At 42.2% G+C, this 16,732-nt stretch overlaps 1 protein-coding gene across 1 annotated transcript in view; it reads left to right on the forward strand.

Annotated features, from left to right (window-relative positions):
- Window positions 1-4,518, forward strand: part of MELK (maternal embryonic leucine zipper kinase) — a 34,100-nt gene extending 29,582 nt beyond the window's left edge. The window contains exon 18 of the mRNA XM_085567719.1: window positions 1,995-4,518. Within this exon, the coding sequence (XP_085423845.1) occupies window positions 1,995-2,004 (10 nt within the window). The 3' untranslated portion in view covers window positions 2,005-4,518. The remainder of the gene's footprint in view (window positions 1-1,994) is intronic.
- The last annotated feature ends 12,214 nt before the right edge of the window (window positions 4,519-16,732 follow it).

Here is a 16,732-nt window from a genome sequence, read left to right on the forward strand (position 1 = left end):
CCTTAAAATATAATGCACAGAGCTCCATTATCAAGCTTAGAGCTTCCTAATGTCATGTTAGATATACTTTTCTGTAGCTTAGGGAGTTATTCTGGCCAAGCGTTAATACACAGAACATTGTTCTTTTTGTCCTTACTTCTTATATAATTTTTCTGCTGACAAATCTTATGGCTATTGCTTAGCTCTAATTGCAGGTTTGCTGTCTCTGAGGCCTGTCTTTTGCAGCTTTCCCAAAACTCTCTGATTTTAAGGATTCCCACAATTGCCCCTCTTGAAGACAAAAACAAGGATTAACAGATAAAGGAGCTGTGTGGATGAACAGAAGCACAGGTTGTGTGCCAAGCTGGTGGAAGCCTTTGCACAGATAAATGCAGGGCCAGAAGGTTTGTCTTGCTTGCTTGCATTCACTCAGCCAGGTTGTATAATGTCATGGGTATCTGTCAGTCTTGAAAGCATGCTTGCTTTTTTATTCCTAGAGATGTCTACTAACTTCAGTCCATTTTCTTTTGGAATCTAAACTCAATTTACATTCATTATTGTCCTGGTTTGGGCTGGGATCGAGTTTATTTCTTCCCAAGAGCTGGTACAATGCCGTGTTTTGGGTTTAGGAGGAGGATAACATTGATAATGAACAGACATTTTTAGCTGTTGCTGGATAGTGCTGAACCTAAGTCAAAGGCTTTTCAGCTTCTCATGCTCTGATGGTGAGCAGTCCAGGGGGCACAACGATTTGGGAGAGGGCGTAGTGAGGATAGCCAAACTTAATTAACCCAAGGGATATCTCCAACCGTTGGGTGTCATTGTCAGCATTTAACCCTACGGGGATGTTGTAGTTTGACACTGGCCAAATGCCAGGCATCCATGAAAGCTACTCACTCACCCTCCCCTGCTGCACCCGGGCAGAGGAGAGAAAATTTAATGAAGGGTTCATGAGTTGAGATAAAGACCAGGAAAAAACACTCCAAGGGCAAAACAGGCTCAGTTTAGAAATATTAAGTGAATTTATTACAAACAAAATCAGAGCAGGAAAATGAGAAATAAAATAAGCCCATAAAAATACCTTTTCCCCCCCTAATACTTAAGTCTTATCTCTTGATGATGCTCCCATTTGTCCAAATATATTTGTCCAATATATTTGTCTAAATATATATCCAAACTTTGGGGCCTTATCTTGACTCTCCATTTCATTATCCTAGTGTTGAGGTGATCTTGGCTCATCTTCTTTTAAAAGCAGGTAGGCCCTATTCTTGAAAGTCCCTATATGGGTTTCATGCAATAGCCACACTCTTTTTTTCCTACCAGAACTACTGCTTCTAGTATTTTGTGCTATGGATATTCATGTTCTTTCAGGTGTACATGTACTCTGTTTCTCCTTTCTGTTCCTATCTGATCATCTTCAGTTTTGGGTCCATCATGACAAGAAAGATACTTGTCCATTGATGAGGCAGCATCAGTGACAACTGAGATGGGTCTAAGGGTGAGAGCTAGATTGAACTGTTCTGGGGCGTCCCTGATTTCAGGGCTACCCAAACAGCAGCCACCAGCCCCATCCAGACCTGGAAGTCCTTGACAGCCAACCAGCAAGGACGGGGCAGTGCTAGAAGCAGCAAGTGAGATTTAAATGGCTCTAGGGAGTGCAAATGATACAGAATGAAGAGAACACGAGTGAGCAAATGGGAACGTGCCGTGTCAGTTTCTACGGACAGGATGAGCAGGAAAGGCTGCTCTTCAGCTCTCTGTGAGCAGCCAAGAGAGGCAAAAAACAGGCCAAATAGTTGGTGAAGAACACAAAGAGACCTTTTCAGCACCAGTCTTAATAGTGTATCCTCTCTCAGGTATAGTTTTGTCATGCCCCTGTAGCTGCTAAAGTCACCGCACCAGCCATGTCAGAGGCCTCCAGATAGCCAGACCCACTGGTGCATACAGCTCTCCAGGTCTCAGGTTATCAGAAGTGCTGGATGCCTCTCTGTGAGGCTCAATCATTCCTTTTTCAGGTGTTGTTGATGTGCTGCATTACCAGATGAAGAAACGAGAGGAAGTGAATACACAGTATTCAAGAGAATGAAAGATTGATGAATTCTGAAGAGGTGCTACAGCCTAAGGAGTCCTGAACTTCTGTTTCAGTAGAAGAAGAACATTAATTTCTTTCTTGTTAATTTCTTAAAATGTATAAATGGTAAGTTTTGAGCGACCTCAGGATCCCTATCACTAAGAAGCCCAGGATGAAGAGGGATGCTGTTTGGATCCACAGGGATGGTGAATATCTTTCTACTTCATCTGTCTCTTTCTCACACTCTCTTTCTCTGCCCCCTGCTCTCTTTTCTATTTTTTTTTTTAATCTCTCTCTACATCACATTTCTTGTTAAATAAAATCCATAGTATTGATGGGTGTTGCTTGCACCTTAATTCGGGTAGAGGCATCTCTCTCTGATAATCAGATGGTAACATATTGCCTCTCACAGGGTCCTTCTGGACAATTCAGCTCACAGCTGAATAAACGCATCATGCAATGGGTGAGCAGTTGGCTCGTGTCACAGAGTGAATGGTGCAACATCAGGCTGGCAACAGGCTAGTAGTGCAGTTCTGCAGGGTTTCATCCTTGGTCCAGTTCTCTTCAACACCATAAACTGCTTGGATTCTTGGATGCAGGACTCAAAGGCATGCAAAATAAGTTTGCAGACGATTCAGTTACAGGCTCCCCAGGAAAGTAGTCATAACACCAAGGCGGACAGAGTTCAAGAAGCATTTGGACAACACCCCTCAGGCACATGGTGTCTTGAGGCTGTCCTGTGCAGGGCTAGGAGTCGGACTTCCAACTTAGAATATTATAGAGATTTGCAGGATTGTGTCCAGAAAAGGGCAATGGAGCTGGGGAGAAGTCTGGAGCAGAAATCTGATGAGGAGCAGCTGAGGGAGCTGGAGGCATTCAGCCTGAAGAAAAAGAGGTTTGATGGGGACCTTTTTGTTTTCTACAACTCCCAGACAGAAGCTTATAGCAAGGTGGGGGTTGGGCTCTTCTCCCAGTAAGATCCCTAACTGCAGGATCAGAAAAAATGGTCTGAAGTGGCAACAGGGGAGTTTTGGATGAGTATTAGAGAAAATTTCTTCATTGAAGTAGTGTTAGGTCACATGTAGGGGTGAGGGACAAGGAGACAGAGACCACTCACTCCAGATGTTCACGTGGCGCCGAGAGCTTTATTTCCCCACCCCTCCTTTATATAAGGCATTTGAAAGGCCCAGTCTATTCTCATTGGTTTGAATCCCATTCCCCTTCAGGTTCTGGCCTGTGAGGTGGCTGCAGCTCTGGCAAATATTTGGTTGGCCAACACCCTTGTCAGTCACGGTAAACAAAGCAATTTACCTTGGCGCAGGCTGCCCAGGGCAGTGGTGAAGTCACCGTCCTTGAAAGTGTTCCAAAGGTGTGTGGATATGGCACTTGAGGACACAGGTTAGTGGTGATGCTGCATTAACCCTTTTATGTATTTGATCTTAGAGGCCTCTTCCAACCTTAATGATTGTATAATTCTGTGATCTCTTACTTACTATGCAAATTTCTGTAGTGCCTCCTACAGTTTGTGTCTAGGCCACTAATAAATGTACTAAGCAATAGTAGTCCCAGACCAATTATGGAAGAGCCTGCCAGAAGTTCTACCCTCTTCAGCAGATCTTCAAGCTTTTTTGCTCCCTTATCTCAGTAATTCATGGGGTAACCTCTGGCTTTCTGACAATTGCATTAACTGTGAATTGCAGTATGAAGTGTCTTTTGCCTTTTTGTTACAGATTACCAAGAAAACCAGTTCACAAAGCAGGACTGGAGTAATTTTGATATCTTAAACTGTGATATGTTGATTTTATTTTGAGGAACAGGCAACAGGGAACCCTTCCTGCTTTACCCCTATAGCTTACCAGTTCACATGTTTAAATTATTTTTCCATTCAAAGCTTGATGTGCAGATCCTTTTTAAAATTATAACAAGGAAGATATATTTCATAGAGACTGTCACTCTTGTTGTTTTCTTTGTCTCATGTCTAACTGGATGGCTTTGCAGTAGTGTAGATGGATAGATAGTTGAAGTGCAAAGGTCAGAGGAACTCAAATGAGAAATTGCAGCTAGTTTGCTTTAAGAGAGAAACATCTGTGTAATCTGAATAAACAAAAACAGAATTTAATTTTGAGAAGGGAGAATCAAAATATGTTTGCTTATTGAAGTTAAGCTAGTTATTGAGCTCATAGAGCAAGTTTTGGTGTAGATGCAATGCAAAAGAAACCCACACAGACTTGGCTATCCAGGTGTAGTCAAGATTGAGACTATTAGTCTGATTGCTTACCTTTTGTCTTACTAAATTTAAGTCAATATATTAACTAAGGGAATTACAATACTGACATATGAAATTTATGAAAACAGCAAGTTGAAAAAATAACTGGGAATGCTATATGGAAAGTTCTTCCAATGTCTAAATGCAGCCAATTTTTGTTGGGAGAGATGGATAATAAAATTTTAGTTGTTTCATTATAATGTATTTGGTAGTAGCTGCTGGTCCCTAAAGCTTTAATTTCCAGGTGTTTGAGAGCTATAGTAGCAAATAGGCTTCAAAAAAGTTTTGTGTCAAACTCTCCTGTTCCTAAAGTCTGCTGAATGTTTGGGAGATGTTTCCCATGACCTCAGAACACATCTTTTACACTCACATCTGACAGTTGCCATCCATCCCACATGGCACATCTCACCATTCTGCAGGTGCAGGCATGGCATGGAACTGCACAGCACACTGATCTGTTAATGGCGGTGCAAGAAGAAACACCCCACTGACAAGTCTCTATTGGGCCTGAGGTATGAAGGCACTTACATACAGGATGTGTTCCTTTGCATTTCTGAGCACAGGAGCAAGAAGGAGCTTCTTCCTTTTAGGTGTGAAGGTAGCTGCACTGCTCATCAGGTCAAGGGACAGTATTTCCCCCACAGCTGACATCCTACCTGCAGCACTGGGAGGCAGAATGGGTAAGCTGCAAGTTCTTAGTGTTTCTCTGGAATCCAGGTACAGAGGTGGTGAGGGAAGCAGGCAAAACACATTGTCCTGTTCTTTATGGAAACTGCTTAGTACATCCAGCACAGCAGCTAGTGCTCCCAGATCCCAAGTATATTCTGAAATGTAAAAGCCATCCAGGCTCACCTGAAGGCTGTCTTTGGCTTGGTGAATGGGTACATTTTGATCAGTCAGTTCTTAAAGTAGACTTGAATAAAGCAGCTCAGTAAAAACCTCTATTTCTGAAAACATGTTTTGCAGTGGTTAAAACTTAAAGCTTAATCACTAAGCTGAAATCTGAAATCATAAAGAGTAAGCCAACTTTCCCCACATCAGGGATATTGGATAGACCATAGTGACTTACTTTGCATATTCTATGTGAATGAGTGATAACTACATTTCGATAGCACTATTGTAGTTTGCTAACAAAGTATGCAGCAACATTCACACAGGCATTTGTCAGGTTAGAAGAATATATCTGGCAGACTTTTATTTATTTTTATCAGTCAACTCTGGTTAAGCCATGTAGAATTCGACACCTAGTGAACTGTTTCTTTGATTTAATATGGGTACTGCAGTTCACTAGAGAAAATAAACTCATCTACTGCGATTTTTTTGTTTTATTATATTAGTGTTTTAGTGAAGAATTTATTCAGTTTCCAATACTTAGTTACGTATGTGCTACTAACTAGCTTTGCTACATTCCCTAGAGAAAGGTCCATTAAAACTCTTAATGTGACACCACATATTTTTAGTAGACTAGGAAATAGTTGCAATTTTAATTTAAATTGAAATGCCTGTGTAAATGGCTGGACAAATCACTCTCCAATCCCTAGAGCTCTTAATGGTAATTCTCCATTGTTTCTATACATAAATTTTCTTTTTAAGTGCTCATTCTGAAATACTGCTCTTTTTGAATGTACTATATTCATTTGATAGTTTTTTTTATGGTTAATAACTCCATGATTAAACTGAAATGTTAAATATAAAAGCTGGAAATAATATGCCTAATCAAGTATTGTGAAAATAAACTGTGTTTGTATCTTGAGATGACAATAACTTATGACCTTCTCAGGAAGGAAAGAAAAGGGGAAAATTTTCTACTGGGAGTAATGGGCAGAATTCATTGTGTTTCTGCAGCAGAGAAGAATAATCATAATGAGCAGTTCTTTAGCCCTTTCTACAGCCTTGAGTCATCATCACAAGAAAACAACCCTTTACCCAGCACTGCCTCAAAAATAAATCAAGCACTTTATTTGTTGCATCAACAACATTCTGATTTGTTGTAGGCTGGGCAGAACCTGGGGCAGCTTCTATTTTCTGGGAGCTGTCCCAGTCCAAGGCCTTCACAGAAATCTGTCACAAAGTCTATCCTCATCTTCCAAAGTCCATCTAAGACATACAGCTGCCAAGCCCTGCCCTTGGCATTACCTCTTGGGGTGCTCAGTATCATAATTGATCACAGACTTAGAGATGTAGACTTTCTCTCAGTACTACTATTTTACTAGAGCAAATTTTTCTTCCATTCAGCCTGCCTCACAGCCTTGCAGCCCTTCTTATCTGTATCACCTTCTTTGTCCTCCACCATGCTTGTTCCACCAGTTCCTCCTTTTTTCCAGAACTCTTGTACCTTCTCAGTTCATGACAGCTCTTAGGTCCTTTGTCTCCCACTCAAAGCCTTCCTGTGAAGGATGCTATGCTCTTGGCCTGCCTTCCCCAAGGGCTCATAACATCCCAAAATCTCCCCTGGTCCTTGGCTGCTTCTCATGGATTTCATTTTCTCAGTCTCTCCTTCCTGTCCACTCCCCTCATCCAGGCTTGAGTCTTCTGAAGTGATTGCCACTTCTGCTGAAGACAGTACCAAAAAAGTGAGTTAATGACCATCCTTTCTAGGACAAAATTCTCCCTTTTATCTGCTGGTACAAGGAGAAAAATCTATCTTGGACAAATTGTTGGCTTTAACAGCAAGATGAGATTAAACCTCCAGAATATATCACAATCCCAAGGAAGAACTATGAGTCATAAGAAACTCTATAAAGAAAGCTAAATACCCCAAGATATCCTACAGGAGACAATTCCCATGTCACATTGCTGATGCCAAGCAATATCCATAGAATTATAAAAGCATTCAAGTTGGAAGGTACCTTTAATGGCCATGTAGTCCAATCCCCCTGCAATGGGCAAGAACATCTTCATATTTTGTGATATGGGCTACCATGCTTATAAAATCTTGTGTGAACACCTGTCATTCCACATCAGGAGGCAGCTTACTTATACATGTGAGAGAGGAGGTGTTTATTTCAGAGAATTTGGAAAAAATGCCTTCAACTATGATTTTATGAATGCCAGTGGTATTTGCAAGCTGAGATACAGTATCAGGTGTTATAGAAAATAACAAGCTCCAGCACGGTGTGGATGAATGGAGGCAGAAATCTCTGAAGTTTGTTCTTGGGGAAAGAGGTTTATTGGGGGTGCAGAAGGTTCTGCCTCGTGCTCCCAGATGCAGCACGTGGCCGGGCCTGAGCAGGTGAGGGAGGGGAGAGACAAAAGGATGCTCTAGGAGAGAGGAAGCTCCAAGAGGAGGGAGGAGGTTCCAAGAGGGGAGGAAGTTCCAAGAGAGGGGAAGTTCCAAGAGACTGTGTGGCCCCTCGAAGCCTCCTTATAAAGGGGCTTCAAGGTGGGTTGGAACAAGGCATGGCCAATGGGGTTACAGGCACTTGATGTTTTAGGGGAGGGATAGAGGTGCGGGGTGAACCATATATCTTTTGGGGGGTGAGACGGAACAGTCCATTTCACCCCAGGACCCATCCAAAGGCAGGGGTGTCACCTGGCCAGCTGGGAGAACTGTTTCATCCTAGCTCTATTATTTATGAACAATCATATTTATCTATCTTCCGCAACAAGGTGTGGGACCTCCAAGGCTAGAACTTCTCTTGACTTCTACCAGGCCTTTTCCTGGAGTGCAGGAGCTGGGTGTCTCTGTCAAGGTCTGGCCAGAGAAAGGATTCCCCATGTTTGAACTCAGAGAAGGTTGCCATCAGCACTACACAGTATACTCAGGAGACACCAGGGAGGCTTTAAGGGGTTTTGTGGCATTTGGCATTCTCTGGACAGAAAGACATAATTCTGTCTCTCAGGAGAAGCACAGAGAGAAAAAGAGAAAACAATCTTTATCTCTGCTGCTTTGTTTTCCCCATGTGGAATTTGGTATGGAGATTGTTAACCTGAAGTGATTGCTTGATTGGATTCTGGTGAAGGTTGTTTGGGTTCAGTGACCATTTGGATCCAGCTGTATCTTGGACTCTCAGCAAAGCATCACGGGTTTGAGTTAGAGTTGTTAGATAGGTAAGTAAGAAGTATGTATGTATAATAGGATAGTCTCTCTTTAAATAGTATATTAATGTAATATGGTATAGTTTTAATAAAGCTATGCTTCAGCCTTCTGATCTGGAGCCAGACATCTTCATTTCTTCCCTCATGTAGGGTCACCTTTTTACTATACGGTTTCATGAGGCTGAGGAGCAGAATAGTAAGCAAGCACTGAGATTGACGTAATTCAGTAAAGTTGGCCCTAAGAAGAAAAAGCAATAAACATTTTCCCAAGAAGATAAATTATTCAGATTTACCTTATAAAATGGTGCCAGAAATGGTGAAAATAAAAATTTTATTTGCAATTTGAAATTCCCCATAAGACTCAGTTGTCTTGAAAACCCATAGCTATTTGGGAAATGAAGAAGGAGAGGAAAATATTTAGCCTTGGTCCAGTGTTTATTTTCAGGGTTTCATCTTCACAAGCCAGCTGGGAAAATGTAACTGAGTTGCTAGATGTGCTGACCTCGAGTGCTGGCAAAGGGAAATTTAGCTAGGATAAAGCAGAGTTCTCAAATGGGAAATATTAAAGTGTCTTCCTGCTATTGGTAGCAGCATCTTCATTTTGAAACATGGAGATCTGCACTCAAATCTTCTGAACTCTCTCTATATCTCTGTGCAGCAATACTTTACAGCCTCCTCATGCAAATGATCAGGATAATACAGCTGAAATTAAAATTTCTTTTAATTAAAAGATCAGCAGCTAGGAACTCATCCATTTTTAATTAATTGCATAGTAATAGATTTTCTGTTTTGTTTAACTTGTGGGATAAAAACAAGTTTTAACATTGGGATCTGGGCTGCTTAGATGAAATACTGTTCAGTAGGACTTATAGAAAAAAACTGAAGCAAAAACCAACCTCAAATGTGTGAATTCTAAAAGGCCAGCTGTAAACCTGTATGTTTCTAGCTGAACCTGCTTATATCATAATCCTTTAGGCACAGACTGTGACCAGATCTGAGACTAAGGAGACCTACACTTCCCTTGAAAGTTCAGACGATTAGGGGATCTTGCCAAGGCTTGCAACTCAACAGGAGAGACTGTGACTCAGTGCTACTGTAATCCATTGCAATAGATGAGTTATTATTGTTACGTGTTGTTATTTACATACTTTTAAAGATAGTTTTATGTAGATACCAGCAATCCTTAGATACTGTACTGGCAATAGATTTAATCATAATCATCCCAAAATGGTGTCCCACTTCTCATGCATGGCCGAGAGCCTCCCCTCAGTGGCTCAGCTGCAGCACCACTACACAGACATACTCAATTTTATAGAAATAGTTCTATGACAGGTGATTTGTGGCTGTGTGTGATTGAAAGGAAAGGACACTGCACAAAGAGGGGACCTGACAGGATGCTGGGGAATCCCAGCCTACTGCAGCATGGGAGTCAGATGAACAATATCAGATGCAGAGCCCCAAAGGGCAGCAGTGAGGCACAGATCCAGAGCAGGATGCCAAACCCAGGGGGAGGAGTGGGGACATTTCTCCTATGCCTGCCTGGGAGCTCATGGTACAGAGGGGATGTTGGGGGCTTTCTCCTCCCTCAGGGGCTAGCAAGTGTTTTGGGAAAGACAGGAGAAGAAGGCAGTGTGCTGGAGCTGAGAGCAAGCTCCTGTTTTTCTGTTCATGCACGACCCTCTACTCTCTCCCTTGGCAGGCACCAGCTTGCAAGAAAAAGTCTTGTGCTGGGGAGAGCCTTTGTTGGGAAAGTACCTGAGACTAGGGAGAAGCTGCAGAGAGAAGTGACCCTGAAACAGAGCACTGCAAAGAGACCAGCAGCCTCTCTGGCAGCAACAGTGCTTTGGGCCAGCCTGATCAAAAAGCCACACATCCAAGTTGTAAGGGTTTTATGGATATGTGAATTGTAAGTCTGGAGAAGAGAACTGCAAATGCACTTAAGAGGCAGAGTGGGAGATTTCTGTACCCCAAACCCTGGAATCCTTGTTTCCTAATACTGTGAGTCCACAGCCACACAGTCACACTAATGGCATGGGCTGCAACAAAATGAGCTTCCATAAGGCTTTGGGAACAGGGCTCAGGCTCATGAATAAACCATCCCTGGAAGTGGTCAAGACCAGGTTGCATGGAGCTAGGAGCAAGCTGATCTAATAGAAGTTGTCCCTGCCCATGACAGGAACATTGAAACAAAATGATCTTTAATGTTCCTTTCAACAAAAACCATTCTGTGATTCTTTGATTACCTTGGTTTTGATGTGTCAGGGAATGGTGAGCATTACTTGCATGCTCATCGCTGGGCCTCCAGTGGGATGGGAAGTGACCAAGCAACATTGCAAGCTGTGGTAAAGGGCTGTGCAGGCCGCTACACTCCTCTGATGTGAAGCACTCACTCCTCGGCAGGGGTTTTCCCTGTGACCTCTTAGGGACCAAGTCTATCTTGCCCATGTAATGAGCTTCTCTGTACATCTGATCTGGGTACTTGGTTTGCTGATCTCCTTTCCCCATGAAAATTCAGCCAACAGTCACCAGAAACCATTCTCCTTGACTTTGTTTTCAGGGTCAGAGCAGATGTTTTGTTCAACCTGAAGCAAAATGCATATCTTGATTTCCTGAGATCTCTCTTAGAAAGGAGCTTTTGCAGTAGCAGGAGGAGAGACGTCATTTCGATATAACTACAGGGGGTGATTAAAAAAAAAAAAGTAGTAACACCATAACATTTAAAGGAAGCCCACTCTGCCACCCTGTGGCCTGTGTCAACTCTGGAGATGGCTGAGGGTCTAGTGGGCAGCAGTTCCCTCTCTTGGAGGTGCTACTGTGACAGGGACCAACCTGCTGGGGATGGTGTCTCAGTCACTTGGCTTGTTTCCAAGTTGTGTGTCACCCTGTGTGAAGCTTTTTTTCAATAGACTGTGGCTTTGCAATTTTGACCAGTTTATAAACTGCATAGTAACTCTTCCTATTTAATCTCTTTTCCTGTGATTTTTTTGCAGCTACTGTAGAAACTCAAGGACTGGTGTGGTACTTCTGCCCCTCTTTCATGTTTCAGAGTTGGAAATCATGCTAAAAATGAGGTGCTGACACTCATGAACTGTAAATCATTATTTAGTGGGAGATTATTTAATTAAAACCTTAGTAAAGTAATGGCTATCTTGCTATATTCCTCCATGGACACTCCATACTGGGATGATCCCATCACAATCAGACAGACTGAGTAAACTTGTATGGCTGCTCTTACTGTTTTCCTGTTTTTGAGAGAAGTTAATCTATTCTTCATGTGTATGGTTTCACTTAGCAAAGGTCACGGAAAAGAAGTTAAGTTCTTCTTAAAAAGACAAACCAAAGAAGTTTTACAACTGTCTTGGTTTAGGACAAAATTTGCAGGAATCTTTTGAATTGGGGTCTCTTTAGAAAGCAAATCTAAGTGGCTTCTCCCCCAACTGGTTTGGCAAAAGATTTCTTTGCAGAAAAGTGGAGAAAACCTGTTTATTTAACAGGAAAACATTTACTAGCACAAAAAGTGAAAAATATTGAACAATAAAATGTCTTGCCACTCTGAAGAGATAACAAACTCAAAAAGTCTTCTTTGTGGGCTGCAGCTTGGCTCACTCTGTCTGTTATCAGTCTTTTTGGTGTTGGAAAAATGCTGTGGCTGGGCTAGGCTCCTCTGGGCTGTAGGTGTGAGCTCTCGGTGCTCTTCTAAGTTCTCAGCCTAGAGCAGGTTTGAACAGTTCTAAGAAAAAGAAAAACTACAGTCTAGAGAACTTCTCTGCTTTAGCTAGCTAAAAACGAACTAAAAAACATTGAAGAGCTCTCTCTGCTGGCTGTCTGTAGACAATAGAGTCTAGGAGAACAATGCAGAGGAGCAAGTGCAGTTTCTGAAAATAAGCTCTGTCCTTCTTCTCTCCCTCTTTTTGCTCTTGGAACCGGTCTTAAAGGTGCAGAACTTATTTCTGGGCTAAACAGATGAAAGGGGATACAAGCGTTATAAAGTCACCCCAGGACATTAACATACACACACACGCACATACTCCTCAACTCCTCCACTGAGATGTAACAAGAGTGTCCATTGAGTTTTTGGTGTATGAAATGGATTTGATTAAACTTGTTTTCAAGGATTGTGTAAGGTAAATTCATTAAATCAAGTAGGGCTCAGGTGGTCATGGCAGGTCACAATGGTCTCTGGGTTGCTGCTGGCACGGCAAGGTTTATTAAAATGATAAAGTTACAAGAGGAGATGATCCTGCTTACTATGTACAGAACAGAAAGGAAGAAAAAGGTTAATCAAAAAGTCATAATCATACAAATGAGCACAAGCTCATCCTGAAAAGCAATTACTTTTTATTTGTCCTATCAAATATAAACAAAAAAAATCCCTTGCAAATTCATCCTCTTTGGTGATTTTCATGTATTAAAACATTTTATGGTAATTTAATCATAGAAAGGATCTTTAAGGATACACCTTGCAAATTAGTAGAACTCCATTTAACAGCAGTGTGCCAAACCCGTCCCCACGGATTGCAAGCACTATGTTCTATTTTCTGCAACCAGAGCTCTGAATATCACTTTGGATGCAACTCCTCCTATATCAGCATTGAGCCCTCTGCTGAAGGAACTCAGCCAGACTGTTGTCCTTTTCGAAGTCATGAGGGAGTTGCATTTTCCCTAAGGTTTTGTACTTTTAACACGGGAAAAAAGCACCTTTACATGCTCTGTTGACTCCTGACCACTTGACTTACACTGCCTCCAAGGTGTGAGAGGTATTGTTGCTGTTTGCACCCATGCAAATGGTTTGCAATGGTCTTTTTGGTTCTAGGAGGTGTATGCAGGGCAGAGAGTATTTGAGCTCCAATCTGTTGATAGGGAGATGAGATAAGGTCTGTTTGGGATACCCCACCTCTCAGGACATGTCAGTTGATGGGGAAAGACAAAGACCTGGAACACTTCTGGGTGTCTTACGATTGAAAAATGCTCCTTCCCATTACAGATGTCATTTGGCACCAATGGAAGACAGGGTACATATACATGGACCATATATTACAATGAGCCCAGCAAGGGGCTGTGCTGAACTGCTGTCCAGACATGTTCAGTGTGTGTCTTTTTTAAGTGTGCAAATTGAGATTTCTTATTCCATCCTCATAGTATCACACCTCTGGTAAGGCCATCTCTGTTTAGCTGACTAATACAAATGCAACTCCAGTTATTAAATCCTTCTCTTAGGAGTTTGGTTTTTTTGGTTTTTTTGTTTTTTTTTTTTGGGGGGGGGTGTTTTGTTTTGTTTTGTTTGTTTTTTTGTTGTTTTGGGTTTTTTTTTTGCTTTTGTTTTTTGTTTTTTTTTTTCTCTGACTAGATGCCAGCAAGCCAGAGAAGAACCTCTTGAAGTTCAAAAAAGTAAAAAGCTAAGTACTGCCCATGAGGAAGAATGACCCCAAAACCCAACTGGAAAGCAGATGGCACAAATAACATTAGGTGTACTGTTGGACACAAAGTTCAGCAAAAAAATCCACAAAGAGTCAGCAAAGAAGGCAATGGCATCCTGGGCAAGAGTATCTCCAGAAGTCTGAGGGAGGTGAGCCTTCTGCTGTTGAGACACATCTGGAGTATTGTGTCCAGTATTGTGGCCTCCCACAGCCACAAAGGCGATGAAGGGATTGAAACATCTTTTCTATGAGGCCAGGCTGAAAGAGTTGGAACTATTCAGCCTGGAGAAGAGCAGACTTAGGACAATCATACCTATGTATATAAATAAGTGATGGAAGAAATGATGATGAGGAAGCCAGGGTCTCTTCAGCAGTGCCTAGTTAACAGGAGCAGAGACCATGGGCACTCATGTAGGCACAGGAGATTTCTTCTGAATATCAGCAAACCCTTCTTCTTTGTGAAGGTGACTGAGCAGTATTCAAGTGGAGTCTCCATCTTATGGGAAGATCAGTTTATAGAAACTATTGTTTTTTTTCTACGAGAGAAGTAAGCATGAGGGATTTCTAAGGCAATGGAAAATCCCTGAAGTAGACGTAGGTAGCTGAGTCTGCTGACAGCAAGTATATGTCGGCAATATTTGGTAGCACTATGAAATCAGTGGTTATATGTGGGTAGCTCTATGAAATCACTGGTTTTTCCCTCTCAAAGTATTACTAACTATCATGAAAAACATAACAATCTGGGATAGAACCCATGCCTCTCCATGTCCGGTATTCCTGGGCACACAGATATTTATGCTGGAAAAATGGGACTGCTGACCTGTGTTGTGTATTGTTATTCTGGCCTTTATTTGGAGACTCTTCCAACATTTCCAGGGAGATGTAGGAGTAAAATGGTTTCTATCCTTTGGCTGAGCTTGCCCAAGCAAGAATGCTGATTTCTTCCCAATGCTGTGAATGCAGTCATTTTTCTGTCCTCATTCTGCTGGTAAATGGAAGTTGTTTTCTGTTTCAGGTAGCTATATTGGCACTGAACAGTGGATATGTCCTAAGCCATGGGGTTTTGGTTTTTTTTCTGGAAGTATTCTGTAGGTTCCCAGAAACTAAATTATTATTCTGCTCTTACACAGGTAACTATGCTTCAGGAGTTGTGCACTTCAGTTACTACCATTACCACATGCAGCTGCTGAAATCTTTCAAAAAGCAGACTAAAAAGCCCTTACAAAAGAGGCTTCAGTTCAGGATAACACCCTACACTGGTAGAGGACATATAAAATCTGCATTCATATGTGGCTGTAGACATATGCAAAAAAATCTGTATTTGTTACTGTCATAGTTTAATGTGGGAGGAATTCAGACAAGTGAGGCAGAAGCTTTTTGTGTAACTGACAGTCTGTTGAACCACTGAGTGTTGGAACTCAGAATGTCCCTCAGACATTTTTAGAGGTTCCAGGCTTGGTCAGAAGCATTTTAGACCTTGGCAGGCAGCTGGAAACAGCTTTGATTTTGAGTTTGAGCAATGGAATGAGTTACCAACTTTGGAGGTGGAACAAGCAGTCACAAAAGGTTAGATAGTATAGTAAAAGTAGTTACAAAACAGAGGGGAAAATTTTTTAGTATTGTACAGGGGGATTTTAACACTTGTACAGGGAGGTTTTTTACTTTGTACATGGGGGTCAGAAGTTCTAAGATGGAGGAAAGTGGGCTGATCCTGTTCTTCCTCCTTCTTCCTTGCCTCCATGTTCTTGGTGATGTTGGCACTCACAGATTGGTTTAGAGTAGAAAAGCACTTTGTAATATAGGTAGTAGGTATTGGGGGAAAAACTATAAACATGTAATATGTAATATATCATATAAAAGATAGCAGCAGCCCTGCGTGGGGAAAAGAGAAGAAGAAGACAGCAGACAGATGTTAGGGTGTGTGTGTGCCTCTGCCCAGGCCGCTGACCAAGCAGCTGCAGCCCAAGAAGACAATCTTTTAGATAACTAATAATAAACTGCCTTGAGACTGAACAGCAGGAGCCTGAGCAGTTTTTCTTCGGAAACACGGGTTGGAGGAGAAATTTCACCACCATATGGGACCCCAGAGCAATGCTGGGGCTCCCACAACTGAGAAACTCTGAAAAACACATGTTAAAGATGAAAAAAACCCAGGAACTTTTTTTTTTCTGGTCAGCAAAGAGGTAACAAGCCCTGGCCCCCACCTTGTCTAGGCCAGGCCCCTTCCCCCTTGCTGCCTGCCAGCCCCACCATCAACTCAGTTCTGGCCTGGCTGGGCCAGGTCCCAGCAGCTGCCAGGCAGGGAGGTGGGGGAGGCTGCGGAGCCCAGGCTGGAGCAGGGCTGGCCACGGCTGGGGTGGCCACAGCTGTGAAGATCTTGCCACTAGGGCCCCTAGCCCCAGCACAGCTGAGACCAGATACCCCTGCAGCCTGCGCAGAGTGGCCCTGCGGCTAGAAGAGAAAACCAAAGACCAGCCATGAAACCAATCTGAGCATTTGAAGGGCCCAGGCAACATGTTAACACTTTCAGTACTTCAATCCTCCCTCGAGTGAGAGAAAAGGACAAGATGCAAGCATATAAAAAAACAACATGACAATATCAGGGTCAGTAAGAAAGAAATTTAGTCCCAGAGGGGAGGAAATGAGGAGATGCCTTGATCCTGGTGCTGAAATCCTCTTGTAAACTATGGAGAAAAGACTCTTTTTCCCTATAAACATGAAATTATAAGGAGATGAAAGTGTTCAAATTATAGATATCAAGTGAAAGCCCCCATACTAAAGTAAACAGATGTTAAAGTAGCTGTAATCCCATTAGAAGTTTGAACAGAAAAAAAGAGTTCTCCTGTACCCCAGGAGAAGAAGATCTCTGTTCCCAGGGATTAAGATGACTTTAGAGATAGATAATGAGAACTTTTGCTTTTGAACAGCTCACCTTTAAAACAATACCCCATAAGTGAACAT

Source organism: Lonchura striata, chromosome Z (assembly GCF_050655825.1).
Source record: "Lonchura striata isolate lonStrDom1 chromosome Z, ASM5065582v1, whole genome shotgun sequence".
NCBI classification, from domain to species: Eukaryota; Metazoa; Chordata; class Aves; order Passeriformes; family Estrildidae; genus Lonchura; species Lonchura striata.